Raw genomic sequence first — 22,816 nt, forward strand, 5'->3', positions numbered from 1 at the left:
TATTGTTGCAATGCTTACTGATTCTTCATTACAAACAATTAATTTTGCCATTTACTTTTGAAGACTTAATGCGAAGATATGAAATCTAATAACATGTAGTTAAGTTACTAGTTTTAACTCTAAAAGACAGTCATCATTATTCAAGACAAAAGATTATAAATAAATAACGTTAATGATGCAGATGAAGGATTCGTCGAAATTCCGGTCAGGAAGAAGAAGAATTTAATATTTGAAAGACTTGAATATAAAAAGTCGACGTTTCGGCCGGGCCCTGCCGACCATCCTCAGGAATAAAATAAAAAATGACGACCAGTACATGCTTAGGTGTTGTTAGTAGTACAGCATTTCGGACGGAAGTGATTATATTAAATATAATCACTTGAATATTAAATTCTTCTTCTTCCTGACCGGAATTTCGACGAATCCTTCATCTTCAATCTACCTCCTGGTCACGAACTTTTTTCCTAAAGTTAATGATGCATCTATTTACTACAAAATTTACAATGACTGCAATTAAAGATAATTACGTGAAGTACGTAGAATTATTATAAGAGACACGTGTAAATTGACAATAGCGCCAAAATAGTTTGAACAAAAATTCTTGCAAGAATATACATATATTCTACTGAAATATAAATAAATGCTGATCTTTTGAACACTTTTAAATGCGAATTCCTTTAGATGCATCTATAAATGACTGAGGCATTAGTTATAGTAATAGGTATCTCTTTAAATCGCATATTCTATATTCTATATAGAATTTTCTATAGACAGAGAAGACTATTCATCATTAAACGGTTGAAATGTAATATCGACTTGTTTTTCTAAACTAATAGTAATATTGAATAAAGTGGCAATGTACAAGGATTTTTTAATGAAAAAGTTATCGATATTCCATCAATGTACGATCTTGTCAAGATTTTTGGTAGGAATATATATGACTACAGCTTATTTCTACACTTCATCTTCATTGAGTAACATATTTGGGATCCCGTCATTTATTGGAAACTTTCTTCCTGACTCAGGGCACAGCAAGTCGCCATTTATCACTTCAACTTCTAACAAAATGTGATGGACTTTTTTAAGGAAATCTTCATTTTCTTCAAAATCTTCCACAAGTGTCTGTGGTAGCTCACCAACATGACCAATCTGTAAATTTAGGTAGTTGTTAATTTAATTCCAGAAGCTATTAATTTTTTAACTATGATAATTCAGTGAAAAAAGCTCCCAAGTCAAATTTGCATCTGGAGAGTTAGTCGTTACATGTATAGTATTGTTGTTTCACCATAAACAATTCAACACGATTAAAGATAAGGAAGTGATTATCGCCTGCGTCTAAATGTATAGATCGTTGCGTTGTCTATGCATGTAAGAAGTTATTCAATAGCAAGTTTTGAGCTAATCTTGCTTTAATTTATTAAAGAATTGGTGACCTACGCTCTCAGCTGCTTTCCACAGGGTGGCCCAATCTAATTTGGGAATAATTCTGGCGATGAATTCGGAATTGAAATCAACTTCTGAAACCTTGATATCCTTGGCCTGGAAATAAATAAATCGTGTGAAGGTTTTGAAATGAGGGTTAATGTGGTGCTTATGAACTTCATAACCTCAAAAATGTACCGCACTCGTTTCAAGATTATCGAAGCGGTTTTCTTACCACAATCGCTAAAGGGTATCCTACTGTAACGCCTTTCAAACATTTTGACGTCAACATGTTATGGGTTAAAAGCTTCATTTTTGTTCAGGCTTACTTATAACTAACACGCTGAAAAAATTATTTATATGCACTGCAAACGGTCGCACCGCTATTTTGACATGTGTCGTCTGTCGATAAAATCGAAAGGTTTTACTTTGAGATCCTCTGACGGTCATTTAAGTAACCAAAGTGTCCCATTCTCATTCTGCATGTGGATCAAAACCAGACAGCGTTTATTCATGAATAACGGTAAAAGTTGGCTTTTCCAAGACCGCGAGACTCTGGTTTTTGAAACAAGTATGATGTATGTTTAAAAATCCCTAAAAGTACCACGTTTGCGAAACCATGAATTGCCAGAGTCTCGGTTCTTAAAATCTGAAGTTATATCACTAGTCTTTCAAATAAAATATTTCATCACATTTTCGTCAAGGCTGTACAAGACTTACAAGTTTCGATGCAAGTTTGATTGTTTGTGACTCAGACTGTAGAATCCGAGTTCCACATCCGCGCAACAGTGGGAGTGAATAATGGATTGCTCTTATTCTTTGAGCGGCTTTACTTTACTCTAGTTTTTATCACTGAGGTTAGGTTGCGGATCACAAACTGTTAAATTGGTTCAACGTTATTGTTAAATTCTATGAACAGTGTGAATAAAATTGGAACGTTAAAAATCAAACACCTCGAAAAGGTGTATAAATGTATTTCGGCTATGTAAGGTAATATAAGTAAACATACGTATACCTAATACTCGTTCTACAAATCGACGGACTTTCTCAACTGGGTTTGTGAAGTGTTTGATGTTCGACTGACAGCCACATCATCTGGCCTTGATAAAAATGTGTAATCAGTTGTGAGGTGTGTTGAGTTTATTTCTTATCGTGCTTCTGCACCATCTGGCAAGTTACGAACTGGTAAATTTTTACGTAAATACCTCGGTAATTCGTCACAAGAATTATATATTTAACATTATTTTGAAACCTTATGCTGTCTCATTATACCATTATTATTGTTCTCCGAGAAATTATTAGTTCCTTCACTGAGGGAAAACATTCTCCTACACACAAGTACTAGTAAATATTACCGCCCAAAAACAATAATAGACATCAGTGAGATACGTAAAAATAGTTTTTCACCAGTTTGGAACTATCTGTAACAAATAGAAGTGTGATAAGTAAAAATTGAAATACAAAAACAATAAAACTAACAATAATAAGAATTGGATAAACCATCAAATTAGGTAAATACTTACTGTATATAATAATAATAGTAATCATAATAATAAGATCAACAGGCTTCAGATGACGATAAACAGACACGTACTAAGAAATTGAAATTTGCATATGAAGTTAAAAACTTTTAATGTAGAAAGTAATATATATCGATTAATTACAGTTTGAACTTGACTACGTTCGGATCCAAATCATCGCAAAACTATGCCCTATCATTTTCTGAAAGTGTTGATATCTTGACAACAGAAAATAGAAAGTGATCAATTAAAATGGCTTATGCTGCATCGATATGTGGGATCCTACTCTTTGGATGCGCTTTCATATCGATAGTAAGAGCTTCTGAGGATGACCCCATTGAGTACATGAGCAAGGAAGAACGAGAAGCGTTAAAGTGAGTATTTATATTTGGCATGAATTATTACTCGTGTCACTATCCAAACAGATTTATGTAATATTTTATCTATGGGCGTTTTAACGAAAAATTTCTTTCACCGTTACTGAGAGGAAGGCATGATTTTGGAGGAGTAGTAAAATATTGATAGCAGTTATCTATTCACATAGGAAACTGTACTTGAAGTTTCTTTTAACTACTGGGAAAATTTATATTCCAAACTTTGGGTAACAGTGAAATATTTTCTATTTATTAACTAGGCCTATTAAATTTCTGGACAGAAAAAAATAAATATTTTTGCTGTATTTGGAAGGATATTACAATAATTGAAAGCGTTGGATTTTTCAAGGTTATTCCAGCCTTACTGTCACTTTTTTGGTGGTTGATTTTTTATTGATATAAAGGTCAAGCAACTTTCTTAACTGTAAACGGTCAATACTTATTATACTCACGGTTAGCAAACACTTTGCCCGTATCTTGCAAGGTTTTCCAACGATATCTAGAATCAAATTATTTACGTATGGCCAAATGTTTCGTTTAAAATGTAGATAGGTTTGACAAAACTGGTGATTTCTTTTTAGGGAGGAAGCACGGGACATGTTTTATCATGGATACAATGCTTACATGGTAAGTATTTGAAATTCTAAGGTTCTTAGATTTGTAAAGTGCTGAATAAGCGTTTCTTGAATTGCAATTTTTTAAAGGACAATGCATATCCGGCTGATGAGCTGATGCCATTGAGCTGTAAAGGGAGATATCGAGGATCAGAGCCAGATAGAGGTGATATTGATACTACGCTTGGCAAGTAAGCAATATTTGGAGATATTTATCACAAGCAATGATTCCAAAATTCAAATCATTCGTCAGTTGTATAAAATTCTAAGAATCGATAAAGTCTAAAGTAATTGTTTATTGAATTTCAGCTTCTCATTAACACTGGTGGATGCAATGGACACTCTTGTGGTGAGTGATTGAATATTATGTAGAACTGACAATTGAAGTTTATGTTCTTCAATTATTTGCAATTGGAAAATTCTAATGTTTCAATTACAGTATTCTAACAATTCTACATACCATGAAATTTGATTTTAAATTGCAGTTAAAGACATTGCATTATGCGCCAAATGCAGTCAAACCTCACAATTCAACGTGAATATTGAGAGTTTTGTATTTGTTATAAAATGTTTCTCACGTTTTTAGCGTTTGGATTGATTATCGCACGCATAAATAATTCGCTTAGCTTATGATTGCGATTTACATCAAGTAATCTGATTGGAATAAACAACGTCTTGGAATATTATTAATTTATTTTTGCTCATCACTATATTTCTGTAAATCTGAGTATTTATTTGGTAGTCTGCACATTTTCACATCGACTCTATTAAATAAATTTAAAAACTTTTTAGCTATTGGGTGACTTGGAAGAATTTCAAAATGCCGTCAAGTTGGTAATCAGAGACGTATCTTTTGAGACAGACGTGATTGTCTCCCTTTTTGAAACCAACATAAGAGTACTTGGGTAAATAGAATCAATGAACTTCCAAATATACTGTATTTATAATAACAACGTGCTTAACTTATATTTTATATTTTTGATAACAGAGGACTGCTGAGCAGTCATATACTAGCTGAATACATGCAGCAACGAGCGGACATCATGCCTTGGTACAGAGGCGAGCTTTTGGACCTTGCTAAGGATTTGGGATACAGATTTTTGCCTGCATTTAACACAACAACTGGTATTCCATATGGCAGGGTAAATATAATTACGAACCAATTCTTTGCAAGTATCAAGATCTCATTGTTTTGAATACATTTTTTCTTATCCATTTTGATCTTAACGTATTTTTTCTCATTCAATCCTTATTGTTGATAGATAAATCTGAAGAATGGGATGAAGGGTATACCTCTTGAAGCAACCAGAGAAACCTGTACTGCTTGTGCTGGAAGCATGATTTTAGAGATGGCTGCATTATCCAGACTAACTGGAGAGCCGATTTTTGAGGTATGTTTCTCCCACTCGGCTATAACATCTGAGTTTTCTTAGATATCAAATATGATCTTCCATGCTTATTTGTTTCATAAAGGAAAAGGCGCAGCGGGCAATGGACAGTCTTTGGCGAATGCGCCATCGAGGTACAGACTTGATGGGTTCTGTATTGAACGTTAACTCTGGAGATTGGGTGCGTCGAGACTCTGGTGTTGGTGCTGGGATAGACTCATACTACGAATATTGTCTCAAAGCATATATTCTACTAGGCACGTATCACTGGCTGAACAATATTCTATGAAATGTTAATTCACCTACCATTGATGCGTAGAATTGGTGAACTACTAATAAATGTCTAGTAGAATCATTTATTTAGCAGTCTCAAACATAGCTTTTCGTCATTCTGAGTATTCAATTACCAATAATTAATTTTCACATTTTTCTTAGGTGACGAAAAGTACTTGGGGAGATTCAACAAGCATTACCAAGCTGTGATGAAATATATAAGTCAAGGGCCGATGTTGTTGGATGTCCACATGCATAGGCCTAATACGAACTCGAAAAATTTTATGGACGCATTGTTAGCTTTCTGGCCAGGTTTGCAGGTGTGCAATTCTTTTGAAAATTTGAATTTATGTACAATCTGAATAATATAATATCAGCTACCGATTACTTACCACTTTTTTTAAATGTCATTCTCTGAACACAAAGCTCCATAGTTAAGAATAAAAACTTATCATTGTGATAGAATAATATCACGTTTACTATAAAATCGTTTTCTGTAACCTAACGATTAGTATATCCGTTTATTATTACAGGTATTGAAAGGAGACATAAAACCAGCTGTTGAAACTCACGAAATGCTGTATCAAGTTATGCAGAGGCACAATTTCATTCCAGAAGCATTTACAACAGATTTCCAAGTAAAAATTTTATTTATTACCGTCTCTTAGTCGTAAACAGTTACATGATTCAAAGTTTTAAAAGCCCTAGATTCCACAAATCAAATATTATCGCCAATTTTGTTCTGTTGGGAATATTCCTACGAAATTCTTGAAAAAATCGAATCTTGTTCAGTCTAGAAACATAAATTCAAACGAGTATAATTAAGACTTGGGTCATTTTAGTAGAGCTCACATTGACTGATGACGATGGCCAAGCTACAAGGCTCCTTCACATTATATAGAATAAGTTACAAAACTTTTAAGAAACCTATGTAATGTAGCATATTAATTTGTTCATTTAAACTTTTCTTACTTTTACATCCCTGACATATCAGCACACCTTTTTTTTTTGTGTGTGTGTTAGATTTAATTACGCGACTGTTATTACATGAAAATTCACTTTACAGGTACATTGGGGTCATCACCCATTGAGACCAGAGTTTTTAGAGTCTACGTATTTTTTGTACCGAGCAACTGGTGATCATTACTACTTGGGCGTGGGTCGTAAAGTGCTCAGAAGTCTGCAAACCTATGCTAGAGTTTCTTGCGGTTACGCAGCCGTTTCTGACGTCCGTACTAATAAAAATGATGATACCATGGACAGCTTTGTACTATCTGAAACATTCAAATATTTATTTTTATTATTTGCTGAGCCTAGCGAATTAGTGATTGATCCAGACGAATTTGTTTTCACTACAGAAGGTCACTTGTTACCATTGACCTTAGCTTCCATTGGTTCAAATACGTCTTCGGTGAGTTATTCACCATCACGATGTTTGTTTTACTGTTAAAATAATTGCCGTGCTTATTTTTATGATATTATTTATCACAAAATTTTCTTACTCGCATTTCTTTGTATGTAACACAGGGTTTTGAAAAGGATATAATAGATGTAGATGAGTTTGACAGGACGTGTCCAAACAGTCTACATTTGTTCCCAGCCTCTGTACGCCAACCGTTACGAAATATGGTGGAAGATGTATGTCCAAGGCGAACATTAAAGCGAAAAATAAGTGCTTCGCAATTTCAAGTAAGCGATTTTCATAGTTGCAATGATAACCAATTCCTCGATATTGTGCTAAAGGTTTAATATTCACAAGTTGATCTATAATTACTTAACATTTTCTGTTCAGGCAAACAATTTGGAACACTTATCACTACTTAGTGACATGGGTATCACTATTATAACGCGGGCTGATGGGCGTGTTCAGCTTTTACACACATTTGCAAACGTTCGTAAATTATAATCAGCTAACTCTATTCTAGCAATCCAATTGTTGAATAACAGTGCACTGCACATAGATGTATAGAAAATGTATAGTATTGGTGTTTTCAATGCTGAGATCTTTAACAAAAAAATCATCCAAAAATGTGCATTAAGTACAGATTTCCCAGTTTTTTACCAACAGCAAGATAGGAAAATAAGAAGAATCGCACTTAGTGCTCGCTTCTTTTGTAAATCGAATTCACCTTGAGAATGGATATACGATTCTAATCTTTTGAGGCGAACATGCTCTCCTATCTAATTCTCCAATATATATTAAATATAGTTTGCTAATATATTTCAGGCAAATACTGCACAAGATGCAGAGGAAGGGCTTCTATTTATGCAAGAAATGATCGAGCTAAGTAAGATGCAGACCCAGCAAGCGGAAACAAAGCCTCAAGCTGTTACGTTCACACTCCCAACACATCCTAAACAAGAAACGACATTGTTGGCTGGTCCTGCTCACTTTGGACGCAAGCTGCGAGGCCCAAACAGTAAAGTTACTGGCAAAGTCATATACGCAGAGCCACCGACAGCTTGTACAGAACTTCAAAACGCAGATAAGCTGGTTGGAAAAATTGTTATAGTGGATCGCGGTGACTGCATGTTTGTGGAAAAGGTAATGTACTTCGGAATCCTGATGGCGTTTTGTAAGTTCTGTTGAACATATGTGTCTAATACACAGCAACCTTCAAAGAGATCAGTAACTATTATTAAATGTGCTGTACGATATTGCAAACTTTTTTCATTAAAGGCGTCTAAAGTATGTGTATATCTGTGCTCTTGTTACAGGCCCGTCGGATCCAGAAAGCGGGTGCACTGGCAGGTGTAGTTTTGGACAATGTGGTTGGTTCGAGTGCGGCAACATTTCCAATGTTTGCTATGTCTGGCGATGGAAATGAGGTTGATTATGTGGTTATACCTATTGTCTTCCTTTTCAATGCAGAAGCTACACGATTGTTAGAGGCTATAGTTGCTAGTCGTGGGCAACTTGTGGTCACTATTGGTAATTAAACAATTTCAAACTGTACCTTACACGTTCAAGTATTTCACTTTAATCGTATTGTTCGATAATGAAATACGTGGTGAACGTAAAAATATGAGATAATAAAAATTAATTTTTATCACTACAGGAGAATATATAATCAAAGATGAAGTCCAGCTCAAAGCTCCCAACGACTTGTCTATGTTTGAGCGACTTAAAGGCTCGTTCAAAGAATTTATTGTCCGACAAATGGCTCCACAGGTTTGTATTCCTGGGTTTTTAGCCTTTATATTTGTCGAATACTTTGCAATTTGGCTCATAGCGCGATTCAAGTAGCACTATACACTCTTCTTTATAACTTACACTACATTCTTCTATGGGATCCAGTACTTCTATGGAGTCAAAGTCAGAGTTGATTCTCTCAATATTAACGGAAATTGACTTTGGCTCTTTCAGAAGTAAGTCACAAAAATACAGGGTGCTTCAACCAATTTTTGTTTCCAAAAACTGAGGGTGGCTGAGAATGTTGAAGAATGCAATTGAGGAACTGTGTTATTATACAATGTTATTCGCATGTTGTTCCCGTTTCTTATGATACCTACATTCTTCCACCTACGAAAGTTACCAGATATCAATTCGGGTAACAATTTCATGGCATGCCCTGTATACTGTTGGTATATTACGTACTTCGATACTACGTATACAGGCTGAATCATTCTGGATTTCCTGCAAATGAAATAGGACAATAAAATTTAACTTTGCCTTCAATTTCGATAATTTGTATTCTGCATTAAAACCCGGTAATCTGGAAAGTTTTGAAACTGTAGGGTGTGTCGTTTCTCTGATATACTTCAGTTGATCATATTAACTCGGACAGGTTGAGATTTGTATGAGAATTTGTGCTGTAAAAAATTATATGCTGTAATCAGCTTTATATCATTCCTTAGATTTTTTTTTTTCTACTTATTCGCCCAATTAAATTTGCTGATTGTGTGTTTCAACTTTGCGCAATCAAATTCTAGTCACGTAATTGTTGAGTCCGTGCAGGTTTTCATAAAAGATTGAAATTGTAGGCAAATTGAAATGTTTTTCCTGTACAAGTTCCTAAATATTGATGGATTTACCAATACGCAAGACTTTGCTAGAGATTATGCGTATCATTGGAATATAAATATGTTTTATATATTTTTGTAAATTACTTACGTACACATACCTAGGACATACAAGTTATGTACCACACGATTATTTCATCATACTGACATTATATCGATGAGTAAAGTGTGGCAAAGGAAAAAATTGTGTTGCATTTTAAGCTCAAAGTTATGATTAATAAATAGAGTAAAAGTAATAATTAGCTACATTCTGTCATTACTGTTGCCACACCACATGTTATTGGTACCTAATACTTTTTTTTAAAAACATTCTTCATCATACCATCGCTCATTTTTTTAAGTTGAGCATGAGATGATAATAAATTCTACGGTATCGTGTTTTTATTTTAATTCTTTACCGTATACTTGACTTTCACACATATTTTACTCCTGTAAGAAATGGATACGAATTTCAATTTGGCAATGAAACAAACATATTACGCTAGAAAGTTATAGAAAATACATTTTAAGTACATGCAAAGGATATACAGCACATTCATTATTCAAAACATTTAGTTGATATGCATCGTGAAATTCAAGATTTTAGTTATAATTATTAAGAGCACATAATAGCTTTTTAAGTAAATTCTGAACAACTCTTCTCTATACTAATATTCAGCAGTTTTTATTGTTTTTAAACCCTGGATTGAATATATTCAAATTTGTCGTATGATAATGGCAGGAATCGGGACAGTTTTTGTTGAAACAAAATTCTGCAACGGGCAACACTGCTACTCCGATAGGGAAACACACTGAGATCATACGAGAGGAGGACCAGAAGATAATCGTAGAATTTCAGCATTTAAAAGCAGAGATAACACATACGCTAACTGAAGAAGAAATAAGAATAACAGTGAACCTTGATAAAACATTGTCAACACCTCAGGAGCATGCCGATTTCTCAGATTTTGAAAAGAAATGGAGATTCCTGCGTAAAATGTTTGTTAATCAAATATTTGCAAACACTAAAAAAGATTCCAGTTTGTATATTAAAGGCTCTGTAATGAAGGGCTATTACAAGTGGGTTCAGACCGAACGAGGACTCTCCAATGATGTCATAAACAACATGAACTTGTCACGCAAAGTCCTTTGGTTTCTGAAAGAGCTCGGTGAATTGGGGCCCGAGTTATCAGTTGCAGATAAAACGAATGAAGTAACTAACATAAATAAACGGCGATTAGAGTTACTGAAGCAGCATTTATTATCAAAAATGGATGATATGGCGTTCCTGAAGAATGTTGCAATGAAGCTCAAGAGTCTAAAATCAACAAACCCAGAAATGGAACAGTTATTCGAGCAGTTAGAATCGGGAAAAGTTGAAGTAGAAAATTACGCTCTCTTTGGTAAATTACTCAGAGAAATATTCGAAGGAGAAGACGAGGATATGAGTCAACACATAGTGCTTTTGGATCATCTTCACAAAGCTATACAAATCAACAATCCGTCCGAGATTTTGATCGATCAACTAAGAAAGGAATTTGGTGATTCGTTGGAATTGACTAACTTTTCAGAATCAGAAGGTGATTTTCTCGTTGGAGAGTCTCGAACAGATGATACTGAAAGTAAAGAATCCAAGAAAACCAAAAGTCTTCAGGAATATAGCAAGATTAACGTAATAGACTCACGGAATTTGGATGATTTTGAGAATTTCATTTTAATCGAGATTGAAAAAGCGGCAGAGAATCCAACTGAATCTAGTTCTTCATCGCTAAAAAATCTGGACTATGACAAGTCTGAAGTAAAATCTGACATAATTAATCGTGGCGCTGATTGGGACACTGAAAATGACAAAGAAATTGTCGACAAACATCGAGATGAACAATTCGATAAAAAGGAAGCAAGATATGACGAGAGAAAGAGGCTTTTACAAGACATCCGAAGAGAGATTAGTGATTCTCAAAATAATAATAATGATGATAATAATAATAAAGATAACAGTAATATGCGTAATAATAATGAAATTAAATTGAATACAAAAATAAATTTAGAAACCCAGCACATACCCGATGAGCAACTTCGCTCGAATGACCCTTTGGAAGATTTTAAAAAACCTTTGTGGGCATCTGATGAAGGTAAAATATTGAAAGGATTTTCTGAATTTCAACAAAAAAAAGAAATACAATCGACGGGATATGCTAACCCAGAAAGGAGTAATTATGAGTATCGAGGCAAAGGAGAAGAAGAACAAGAAGAAGAGAAAGGAAGAAATCAAGAACGGAAAAACGGGAAAGCCGTAAGTGAAGAACATGCTGGCTCGCAAATAAAAATTAATGCCGATACCAGAGAAGGTAAAAAACATATCGACGACGAATTATAATGATGGTATTTTGATTATAGGTTTGATAATAAATGTATTGAAATAAAGAAAAGTCCAATTACACTAGTTGATACTTGGTAGTAAAATATAAACCGTGAAAAAAAAAATCATTGACAAATTAAGATTAGCTCAAGACTCAAGTGATGCGAGCTTTAACATTTTTATACCTAAAATTTCTATGCATATAGAAATAAGAATTAAGTTAATCTAACAATGTATGTCATGAGATGGGAAATATGACAATGATTACTTATTACTTGAAATCACTCATGAAGAGTAGCGCGAAACTATATCTTTTTTGTAAATCATCAACTAATGGTGCTTTTTTCGAAAATGGACTCTATGTTGAAAACTTGCAATAATAATGAAATCACGAATAATGCCGTGTATAATTTGGAGACAATGCATGAGGTTTTGTTAACTACATAATGTATATATATTTTCGATAGTTCAATACACATTGATGTGGTTGTGAATATACGTACGTAGACTGTCAAAGGTATAAAACTGCAGGAAACAGTGAATTTAACCTAAAGATATGCATACTTTGCTTTACTAAGTTCAACAGTTGATGAAAATATGAAACTTTCGGCAGCGAAAAAAAATCTGGTGAATATCATTCACTTATTACTATCCATAATTGGAAGCTTTTAATTTTATCCTAAGTTTCCTATCGCATCGGAAGGTGTTTATTATTCACAATTTGGATAGTATTTTATAATTACGCTTTGTATCGTATAATTATTTAGCTTAAGAAAAACCAGAAAAAAACGAACCATTAAAGGTAAAAGATGAGAAAGAAACTTGAAATTTCATTTTTTATTTGCAAAAATCACATATCTGTAATGCAACTTTAATGATACCAATTATCGGAGAACTATAATTTCTACTTGAATGTTTGATTTTTTTATTTCAATTTTAACAAACTAATCAGATTTCGTGTACAGAAAACTGAGATATAATTTAAATAGATAATATATGGCGGATTAGTGTACAGATATTGAAATATGTGTGTTAACCAGTTGTAAAGAAATGAAGTATAATAATAGAACTGTGTAAAATATTTCTTAATTCGTGATATAGACGATGCAAGATGTATAATATCTGTTGTATGTATTTGTAAAGTAAATTTTCTAATTACCAGAGGAATACTAACATAATGCTTTATGTTAGCTATTTTACAATGATAATGTATAATATTTGTAATCGAGCGAGTAGATCTATCAACTACTCTTTAATATTATATCGTGGTATAAAAATATATTTCATCATTTCAATGAGCAATGGTTTCTGAAATGTAGTGAACATCTGCAAGCGTACGATGAACAATTAAGAATATTAAGTTGTAATTTTTAGTTGTTATATACTTACGTGCTTACTGCTATCAGAGAATGCATATAACTTATAAGTGTAAATAAGATCCTATGATGAATATCAGCTTTTTATTTATAAATATATTGTAATTCTAAATGACTCTTTCTTAAATACTGTTAAGTGAAAATAAGATAATTATAGTACCGTATAACTAGTAATTATCTGCCAAAAATAACATAAGGATATTTAAGATTTTAAGAGAAGTAAAGTTACTACAAATTTTTATAGTATGATTAACTCTTTGTACATATTAGAATAACAAAATACAGAACATTGTATCATAGTATACTATAAATCAATTTCAGTAAAGATATTTACGGAATGAGGTTTTTGGTAACGGGGGTGACGCATGACTATTATTGACTATTGGAAATAAAATCGTTATAAATCATGCTTTTTTGTGCACGTGTCGAGATATACTTTTGAAAAAATTTTATCTTTCGAAAAATACCCTAGTACGAATTCATTTAGTCATGGTTTTTTGGTATTTCTCATAGTTGAAATACAACAGGTATCAGGATTTTAGTGATATATCTTTTTATTCATTATATGTAACAATAAGAGAAAATATAATTCTTTCTACATTTGTCGGTCAAGAGAACAATGTTACAAGAATAGAATTCTCTTTGGGAAACATACATTGAAAAGTTTCAGATTAGAGTATAACTCTCGGATGAAAAAATTTATATTGCCAGAGAAGAGAAGAGATTTCAAATGTATTTTACAAGTAACGTTAAAATTATATTGTATAGGTAGATCTAAAATCATAACAGAATTTCATTTATTGCTTCTGTTATGATTTAATAAATTAACTCTAATGACCTTTTACAGGTTCAAAATTAGACGCTAATGCATAAACATAATGTTATTACAATAAGATATTGATTGGCATTTCGCATTTTCTAACATTGGCTGTAGCTTTTGGAAGTCTTCTGGACGTTTTTCCAGCTATTAGCCTTTTTTGTTATAACAAAAGCGTTTGTACTACGTGCTGCACTTTAATAACATTTTTCTTGACCATTTGCAAAAAAGCTCATGCTTTCCTCAAAGTCTGAAAAATGCCTTATGTGCTCTACCGTTTGGTATTTGTCCCTGAAGTCGTAACCTGCGTACCGCTTCCCTCAAATGTTTTGGTTGCAATGGGCCCGTTTCTTCGTGAGTTTCCATGACATCCAAAGCTTTAAACAGGTGCATATTTGTTACATTATTTCAGCTTCTGCTCTCTATATTCTTTACAGTGAAAGAGTTACTATGGATTTTACAATATCTTTTTCTCCAATAAAAATATTCGTCAATTTTTTGAGCCATCGAAATTTGCATACATCGGAGTTTGTAATTATTTTGTGCAAGAGATATAGTTTTTCATATCGTACCTTCCTCAACAATTTCGCCGACAAACACCTTAGCTATACCTGACATGGCTATCACGACATTTTGAGATACCGAGCAGCCCGTAATTGTCTGCATAATCTGCAAAGAATCGAAAACAACAAAATGGAAGAGCCGTCTGATCATTTTCTTTGGCAATAAGATATTAGGTATTGACCTTGTGATTGTTGGTCGGAATAAATTTATGCAATCAACATTGAGTAGATATTTGAAAGAAAAACGCGAGTAAAATATTAGTTCATTAAGGTAATCTTTCAAGAAGCTTACATGCATTTTTATTTAACAAGGAGTTTGTTCAAGGAATTTACACCTAGAAATAATTTTGAGAATGCAGAACTAACTAAAAGCTTTGATAAAATCTGATTACTCTTTTGATTGCTGCTTTGGGAAAGGCAGCTCTTCTGTACATCTCGTATCTGTCCAATTGATCTTCCGTGAAATTAGATACCAAAACTCTAGAATAAAAATGGTGAAAGTTATTTTGTACGTATTGTCAAATGCGTCGCCTCACAAATAGAAACCAAAAAGGTGAATATTTAACGTACTGCATTTTCTCCCGCTCTTCTTCCTCCAGTTCCTTTTTACTCTTTTCTCTACTTTCTCTTCTTCCATCTATTTTTGTCGGTACCGAATGTGGGAGCATTATATCATTTCCAAAAATGTCTTCATGCTCGTCTTGACTCTCTGGATCATTCTTCAAGTCCATATGGTCACTTGATAGCATTCCGCTACTAGTTTGTTGGGGACTTGACTCTTCTGTGTCTGATTGAGAATTCTGACTTGAAGTGTCAGGTTCATTCTTTAAAATTAAAACACCAAATTATTCAAAACAATTTGACGAGAACCGCATGAGAAGAGATGAGGAGATCATCAGCTTTGCTCATATTTTTGTGCAAATTCGAGTTCTCGATTTTCATAATTGCAATATAAGTATAAAAATGTTCTAAATTCTCCGCGTATTAGCGATATCGACTGCAAAAGTACGATGCTGAAAATTTCAATATATTTACTCCTTTCACCTTCAAAGGAACGTCGTCAATATCCATGCCATCGCTGTCTCTGGTTCCGGAGGGTCTAGACGGACTGTCCTTATCTTCAATATCGACAAGCTCGCTTTCGTTCCCAGAATCATCTTTACCAAAAATATTATCCATTCTCTGAAGCAATAAAGTTCATAAAAATAAAAAGCCAAAATGTTCTATGAAATACAAAATTGCATAAATTTTGAAAATCGGTGAAATTTTGTACACATGCATATAGGTTAGAAACAGCCGAACACCATAATCGGTGTAATTATGAAATAAAATTTGTCCGAAGGAGGGCTGAAGAAGTAACGAAACTCACGATGTTTTTAACAGCAACAGTCCGGTCAGCTGACGCGTCCTAAACCCTGAAGATAATTTGATTTGAACCGCTTTTGTAGCGCGATATTGACTGATTTGACAGAACGAGTGTTTACTGCACGAATGACGTCACGACCTGCGTGACCTGCCTTTGCGACGATTTATCTTTTTCAAAATTACTACACCGAGGTTATCAAAAGTAGCGGCAAATATCGGCAACCGACGACGGAGAATCCCCATCAATAAATCGTCGTCACGATCGTAATCGTTGGGACCGTAAATTGGCGACAATGATGAAACGTAAATACGCTGGGTAAGGTTCGCCTCGTTAGTTCCGAAGTTGCCCGCGCGGCGGCAGCACAAACCGTCGAAACAATCGCGAGAGAAATGTTGCGGCGGTGTCGCGACGCCGCATTTGTCAATACTCGATTGTTTTAACAATTTTCTCGTACTTTCGGTCGCGTTTCGCGTAAAAATTTCTACGCCGTAGTTACCCAATCGGGGTTATTAACAGCCGAGTGATTTAACGGCGAAAGGGGTCGAGTACATCGCCGCGTAAACGGGGTAAATATACCCACCTACCGCTCGTGCACACATCGGCAAAGTTGAATTTTAGACGGCTCTCGGACATTTGCCAAGTGTTGCGGCTTTGAGAAGGAGGAGGAAGGAGGAGGAAAAGGTGCAGGTGGATATACACAATACAAACACAGTACAGTGTTTCAGTTACCTCTCCCTCTTGCATATTTATTTGGATTTCGTATTAACGAGGAAATCGAACGGAAATCTTCGTTCTTCGCCAACCAAGCATTCAACCCTCGTTAATGTCGGCCAACTCTTCGTGTTGATGTGTTAAAATGTGAGTATCTCTTTCCTCCTCATCGATACGTAATATAATATTTATGGACTCACGTTTACACTAGTTGGAAAAAAAAACATCTTCTGTATAATAACCAACGCGCTTTAAAAATGGCACAGTTCCATATTGGAACCGTCAAACTGGTCATGTTATATTGCTGAAAAGTCGGAGAGAGCCTGCAGCGGGTTTTGTTCTTTGATGTTTGTGCGTAAAAACCGGTTTACCAATCTTTTCTTTTTATTCTTATTCTCATTCCTTTTCTGCCATCGAAAATGTAACAGATCGCGTACCGAGAATTCGACAACGCATTTTGATTAGCAGCTTGGTTGTTTCGCGTTTTATTACTCAGCACGGTTAATTGTTTGCCATTTACCGCGTTGCGATTCATCTCGTTATTCTCAATCGCGACTCCGCAATCTCTGCAATAATAGCGTTACGTATACGTCATTTTTTATACAGACAGACGCGCGTACAAAACTTGATTGTCGTTTTTTCGCACATGGCCAGATAGATACCATTGTCGCAAAAAATAATGAGGCAATTTATAGGCGTGTTTTTAGGTAAACACGTATGTACGCTGTCATTTTTCGCCTGTTACTGTATACAATGCACACATGTAATACCCACCTATACCATTTTCGAAACTCGGGTCTTTATTCTGATCGTAGACGCTCAGGTACACGAAGACTAGAATTTAAAGTACCTATGCATACGTAGGTAAGTCAAACTAGACGCCTGCACGAATGAGGAGTCGAATGTAAATGCGGGTTTGACGTACGTACGTAGATACGTACACAAGTCTGTATCCTGTGAATGTAATTACATTCACAATTTTTTCAAACGACGTCGAAAATTCTGTCTTGGCCTGTCAATTTTCAGTATACAATATCCCTGTTTTTGATATCTTGGAAATAAAAGAGAGAAGGTGAAGTTATTATTGTATACGAGATCGAGTTTTCGACCTTTTTCCTTTCCGCCTATGCGGTCGAAATATCAGACACGTAAGTTTTATCTTACCACATCCGATACACTTTCCTTAATTCTTTCCCTAACATCTGCTAAACGAATATCGATGCCTCCCGTTTCAAAGCTTCTCTAACTTTCCGAGAGTGAATAGAGACTCAAGTTCGTTAAATTTTCCGATTGAAGAATCTTCCCGCTCGGAGAAAATATACGCTCGGTTTACACTAATTCGTTTTGTTAATCTAATCATCACACAGTCGTTGTACCGAAATTCCCAATTGAAAAAAAATTGCGATTTTCAGCGACGCGTTTCAGCGCCGATAATAAAAAGCTAGCTGCATCGAAATTAAAAACGAAACCTCGGTTTACCAGTTTCATAACAACTCCACGCATCGTCATCATAGTCATCATCATTACTATCATCATCGGTGTATCGTTACTGCTACAATACGGTTCATATAATTTACGACCAAAAACTCTTCGACTCCTCTTCCATTTAAGGTAATTTTATTTGTGTACGTACGTTTAGACCAGTGCATTAGAGTCGTAGGCGCCGCAGTATATGTATACGGGTCAATGCCCTTGAAGCTCGTGCAAAAACTCGTCCCTGCACTCCTCGCATTGTCCGACGGACAGAACTTGTGGGATAGTTTTCCTGTAAAACATTATTTGCGAAGATACGAAGCAAAGCATGGTGTATTTATTGTCTAGTTGTTTTTTTTTTTTTTATTTCTAGTTCTCAAATTGAAAGTGATTTTCTAATTAAACGATCAAATAACATTTATTTTGCGTAGTAATTGCAGTCCCGTAATATCAATATTTGCAGCAACATTAATTTCAATATTTCTTAATAAAAAATTATCGATCTCGCAGAAGGTAAAAAAAAGTATCCATCGGAATCTTCTGACTCTCAGAGGAGCAGCTCGTTCAGCTTATTTTGCGGCTGCTTCTGTACCGGCGTATATAAACACAAAGTGCCGGATACTCGTAATTCTGGTTCATCGTCGGCCGGTATTATCCAGAATTCGTAGCGTAAACTTCAAGCTCTCGTAAGTAAAATTTGCCGTTTATCAAACGTATTGTCAAGATTGTTTGCTACTGCTGGTAAATCACGTGATTGTATTTTACGCGCCTCGTGACGTGATTATAGAATCGTTGTTGCAGCTTTTCTCTTCCACTCTTATAATAATCCGCGATTGTGATATTTTTCCCGTCTACTTCAGCTTTCAAATATGTTCAAATAAAACTCTCACAGTAGAGGCAGCGGGAGGATATTCGATGTTCAATATTCTATTCCGCCTGTCTAACGCTCATTGAGTCATTAAGGTACCATCTATTGAATTAATTCTCAGTGGTTTGGCGAATATTGGCTAAAGCTAACTCGATATGTAATTGCAGTTGCAATTAGGGAAATTCCAGACCCAGCTTCATTAATAACTAATAATTTCTACTAATTTCCACAAAAATTCGATCTATGTTTTATACCACTCCTTACAAGATGCGGCAAAATTTAATTTAATTCACAAGTTGCAGTTAATTTAGTTACATGTATACAGGCACATGCGATTATTAATTAACATACTAAAACTGTCGAACATATTTTTGACGGAAAAATATACATTTTCTTCGTATCGTTTGAAATTTGATTCGAACATTCTATACGCAGCTGTAGCTATATATGTAACGTCACTAATTGCATAAAAATCGATCAGATCGGTTTCCGGCCGCCTTCGTTATGGATTGACCCACTCCTATAGCCTTTGGAAAATTCCGCAAAACATTCCACACGGCGTAACGTACGTTTTGCGGGCTTCGGTGACCGGTTTACTAATTAGTCTGTTCATCATGGTCAGTGAATAACTAATGAATATTACCTCTTTGTTATGAATATTACACGGATCGATAGAGAGTTATTATTTTCTACACATAATTGATTGTTATTGCGGCAGGTTTTTAATGTTATTCGCGAGATTAATTTGAGAGTAATAAAACGCACGATTACAGTCATATAATATTCTGCTTCTACATTATTTGCACGTATCAGATATGATGTCTCGTCGAATAATGAACGGAGTGGTTTATCCACGTCGGCATAACTTGACTTTTTGGTATTTATTTTTTTCTGCAAATCGTCAAAACTAGGGGTGCGCTTTGTCACGTAAAAACATGATACAACGTGCGAATATGCGGGTTCCAAGAGAGAGAGTGAGAGAGAGTACATTTAGGCCCGATCATTACGGTCGCTGAGCTGATGCAGGGGAGAAAGAGATTCTTGCCGCCTAACTGTGCCTAAATTATGTCCATGATGTGGAAACGCGTGTATAATGTACACCAGGGTGTTTCAGAAAAAAATAATTTTCCACCGTGGCACCCCCTCCAATGTTATTTCAGGTCAAAAGAAAGATTCTGTAAAAAGATGAGCGTTTTACGTTATGTGGAAGATCGCGCTCCTTGTAATTTTTTATGTTTTTGAAACACGTTGTAGCACCTCAATTATTATTTTTTTCCTGACATTTATATTCAACCCGAAAATCACGATCCATAACACAACAATATATCAACCGGGAATCTTCTTCTCCTATATTAAAAGTTCATATTAAATTATAAATATTTTATGAGATTGACTTAGTAATGAAAATATCGTCAGCTGCAATTTTCATACATTAACTGGAGATTTAATATTACAAGTTTGGGTCTTCTTAGGGACGTAAATTGATGATTCTTCACGAAGTTAAAAAGATTTGTAAAAGTGTAAAACGAACTGAACGTGATGTTCCACATAACGTAGAATGCTCATATTTTTCTGGAACCTTTCTTTTAACTTGAACAAACTTTTAGGGGGTGCCATGGTGGAAAGTCGCGAATTATTTTTTCCTCAAACACCCTAATGTACACGCATTTTCATGCGTTCAGACCAACACCCACACAAGGAAGTACAAAAGAGAAAGAGAGAGAGAGAGAGAGAGAGAGAAAGAGGATAGGTATACCTACGTATAGGGGCTTTGGTGGCGAGCTCATTCTGTTCAAGGAAGCATGAAAATGATCAAAAGAAATAATCTTTTGCTCTCGCACAGCGACGGCGACCGACCTACGCTATAACGTGACGCCTGCAATTTCAGTGTGTGTGTGTGTGTGTGCAGGAACCCCGCTTTCCGTCCTTCCTTCCTTCTTTTTACGTGTGCGGTGACTGTATGCATACATATCTGCTAAAATGAACACCTTACATACAACGCACACACACCGCTGGCGCGTTCTGCGGCATAAGAGGGGCCTCTGTATAAAGAATGAAGAAAACAAAAACTGAAAAACTACATAGCCGTATAAGACGTTACATATAAGATAAGATGAAGCTGAAACTGGCAGCCAGCGTTAACTTTTTGGAAATAGAAAAATGCAGTTCAGTTTGATCCTAGTAATTCTGTAAACGTATTAGGAGTTCGAGGTGTTTCACAAAATTTTGACTTTCGGACATTAAAACGTTTCGCTGCTAATTTTGGCTGCTAGTTTCAGTCTCATTAAGATAAGAAGTTTTTAAGATTATAATCGTAGCCCGTTCCATGCAGCTTGTGATATTTCGAAAAATCTGCCACACTTGTGTAACGGCGTAATAGACAATAAGAAAATTCAAAATATAAATGAAATTCGTGTATTATAGGTATTTCGATTTCCCCGATTATACACATTTTATGATGAACTCTTCCGGTTTATACGTGCTTTATACGTACTGTATCCATATAGCGGTGATTTGTTTACCGTCCCAATTATACCGTTCTTCGCTAATTTTATACCGTATATTTGTATTCATTGTTTGGTTTTCTTTCTGCTTTTCGCCGCAACAAGGTGCGAAGAGGCGACGGACGTGGAGTCGTTTCATCAGCCAAAGCAGACCGCGGGATTGACAACGACGATGGGCGTCGCCGAAGACGATGCTCCGACGCCTCCTAGTGCGACCTCGCATCCCAATCCGAACTCCAATCAAGAAGGTAAGGATATCATAATACTCGCCTGCGATTCGCGTAAATTATGATGCTACGATACGTGTGCATCGTGTACAATGTACGCGGCGTCTATTGTTCCTTAAACGTTCTTAAATCCTGTAATTATCCTGGGGAAGAAAAATTGCTGATCAAGTCCTGGAAAATTTTTGGAATATTTTTATACATCAACTGGAAAAGTTGACGTAATACAATTTTTGTTAAAAACTGCGACATTTTATTTGTAATACGTTGACTTGATTCCGCTGAATTTTAGCAGACCACGGACCATGCAGTCGTTAGAAATTCACTCTGTATGTAAACTGCGATATAAATTTTGTTGATTCAACACCTAGCTAACTTTTCTTTTTAAAGTTTTTCGAAACGATGATCATTGCGCAAAGATGAAACTATACATTATGTTTTGTTTGAAAGTCGAGAAATACCAGCTGTTGCCGATGCGTGAATGTCGCATGTAACATTTTTTATTTTTCAAGATAATAATACGAAAGATGAAATTGAATTTTGACTTTTCCTTGACTTCTAAATAAAATTCTAAATTCATATTGTAATTGTAATGTATATTTCGTAAAATCTTTAAATATCTTGACAAATGATTACTTTTCTCACCACCTCCAAAAAAATCTTTTGTCAAACCAAAAATTCTTTCTTCTTGTTTGTGGCTTAGACAATCATACCATTGCAATTACTATACCGATTTACTATCGTCGCTTTGTACACCTCGTTCCGTGTTGTTGTACGGGATTACCACTGATTTTTATCGTGGGAAACTGGTTTCGTTTCGTTCCTCCTAAAGCCGAAGATCAGACTCTGACTGCCCAGGTTCAACGAAGATGAACTTTCGTAGATACATAGCTAGACGAAAAATAAGAAGAAGATTTAACCAGACAGCCTGAAATTCGACGAATTTTTCGCCATCTTCTCGT

The 22,816-nt window shown here is 35.1% G+C and overlaps 4 protein-coding genes across 7 annotated transcripts in view; 2 read left to right on the forward strand and 2 right to left on the reverse strand.

The window, feature by feature from the left end:
* Window positions 1–480: 480 nt before the first annotated feature.
* LOC124298110 (multifunctional methyltransferase subunit TRM112-like protein) lies at window positions 481–1,891 on the reverse strand. The gene is made up of 3 exons (XM_046749727.1): window positions 1,658–1,891; window positions 1,438–1,539; window positions 481–1,149 (listed from the first exon to the last, which is right to left on the reverse strand). Exons 1-3 carry the CDS (start codon window positions 1,733–1,735, stop codon window positions 955–957), a joined length of 375 nt encoding a protein of 124 aa, XP_046605683.1. The 5' UTR covers window positions 1,736–1,891; the 3' UTR covers window positions 481–954.
* Window positions 1,892–1,916: 25 nt separating this feature from the next.
* LOC124298102 (ER degradation-enhancing alpha-mannosidase-like protein 3) lies at window positions 1,917–13,737 on the forward strand. Of its 2 annotated transcripts, none has more exons than XM_046749703.1 (18): window positions 1,917–2,933; window positions 3,089–3,316; window positions 3,898–3,943; window positions 4,021–4,121; window positions 4,240–4,279; window positions 4,723–4,835; window positions 4,919–5,072; window positions 5,193–5,321; window positions 5,404–5,575; window positions 5,754–5,911; window positions 6,125–6,229; window positions 6,658–7,002; window positions 7,119–7,280; window positions 7,384–7,482; window positions 7,819–8,136; window positions 8,310–8,523; window positions 8,651–8,763; window positions 10,336–13,737. In XM_046749703.1, the coding sequence occupies exons 2-18, from the start codon at window positions 3,195–3,197 to the stop codon at window positions 11,968–11,970; spliced, it is 4,026 nt and encodes a 1,341-aa protein (XP_046605659.1). In that variant the 5' UTR covers window positions 1,917–2,933; window positions 3,089–3,194; the 3' UTR covers window positions 11,971–13,737. The 2 variants fall into 2 exon arrangements, with proteins under 2 accessions (XP_046605659.1, XP_046605660.1); XM_046749704.1 differs by having other exon boundaries at window positions 1,917–2,607.
* LOC124298109 (transcription initiation factor TFIID subunit 11) lies at window positions 12,309–16,466 on the reverse strand. Of its 3 annotated transcripts, none has more exons than XM_046749726.1 (6): window positions 16,078–16,466; window positions 15,753–15,890; window positions 15,279–15,532; window positions 15,101–15,188; window positions 14,718–14,814; window positions 12,309–14,522 (listed from the first exon to the last, which is right to left on the reverse strand). In XM_046749726.1, the coding sequence occupies exons 2-6, from the start codon at window positions 15,885–15,887 to the stop codon at window positions 14,389–14,391; spliced, it is 708 nt and encodes a 235-aa protein (XP_046605682.1). In that variant the 5' UTR covers window positions 15,888–15,890; window positions 16,078–16,466; the 3' UTR covers window positions 12,309–14,388. The 3 variants fall into 3 exon arrangements, with proteins under 3 accessions (XP_046605682.1, XP_046605679.1, XP_046605680.1); XM_046749723.1 differs by having other exon boundaries at window positions 15,744–15,890; XM_046749724.1 differs by having other exon boundaries at window positions 15,744–15,888; window positions 16,074–16,466.
* A 321-nt stretch (window positions 16,467–16,787) lies between these two features.
* Window positions 16,788–22,816, forward strand: part of LOC124298105 (serine/threonine-protein kinase tricornered) — a 117,012-nt gene continuing 110,983 nt past the window's right edge. Inside the window, exons 1-2 of the mRNA XM_046749713.1 lie at window positions 16,788–16,932; window positions 21,736–21,878. Coding sequence (XP_046605669.1) covers window positions 16,931–16,932; window positions 21,736–21,878 — 145 coding nt within the window. The 5' untranslated portion in view covers window positions 16,788–16,930. The remainder of the gene's footprint in view (window positions 16,933–21,735; window positions 21,879–22,816) is intronic.

This window comes from Neodiprion virginianus, chromosome 2 (assembly GCF_021901495.1).
Source record: "Neodiprion virginianus isolate iyNeoVirg1 chromosome 2, iyNeoVirg1.1, whole genome shotgun sequence".
NCBI classification, from domain to species: Eukaryota; Metazoa; Arthropoda; class Insecta; order Hymenoptera; family Diprionidae; genus Neodiprion; species Neodiprion virginianus.

What these genes read in the sequence shown, in the direction of transcription:
- LOC124298110 (XM_046749727.1), bottom strand. Translation starts at nt 1,735, where the DNA reads ATGAAGCTTTTAACCCATAACATGTTGACGTCAAAATGTTTGAAAGGC. An exon ending in GATACCCTTTAGCGATTGTG is followed by an intron (nt 1,540 to 1,657) that starts GTAAGAAAACCG and finishes ATTTATTTCCAG; the next exon opens with GCCAAGGATATCAAGGTTTC. An exon ending in TGTGGAAAGCAGCTGAGAGC is followed by an intron (nt 1,150 to 1,437) that starts GTAGGTCACCAA and finishes CTAAATTTACAG; the next exon opens with ATTGGTCATGTTGGTGAGCT.
- LOC124298102 (XM_046749703.1), top strand. Translation starts at nt 3,195, where the DNA reads ATGGCTTATGCTGCATCGATATGTGGGATCCTACTCTTTGGATGCGCT. An exon ending in ACCAACATAAGAGTACTTGG is followed by an intron (nt 4,836 to 4,918) that starts GTAAATAGAATC and finishes TTTTGATAACAG; the next exon opens with AGGACTGCTGAGCAGTCATA. An exon ending in TCCGACAAATGGCTCCACAG is followed by an intron (nt 8,764 to 10,335) that starts GTTTGTATTCCT and finishes TGATAATGGCAG; the next exon opens with GAATCGGGACAGTTTTTGTT.
- LOC124298109 (XM_046749723.1), bottom strand. Translation starts at nt 15,887, where the DNA reads ATGGATAATATTTTTGGTAAAGATGATTCTGGGAACGAAAGCGAGCTT. An exon ending in CCAAAGCAGCAATCAAAAGA is followed by an intron (nt 14,815 to 15,100) that starts GTAATCAGATTT and finishes GATTCTTTGCAG; the next exon opens with ATTATGCAGACAATTACGGG. An exon ending in CGGCGAAATTGTTGAGGAAG is followed by an intron (nt 14,523 to 14,717) that starts GTACGATATGAA and finishes ACCTGTTTAAAG; the next exon opens with CTTTGGATGTCATGGAAACT.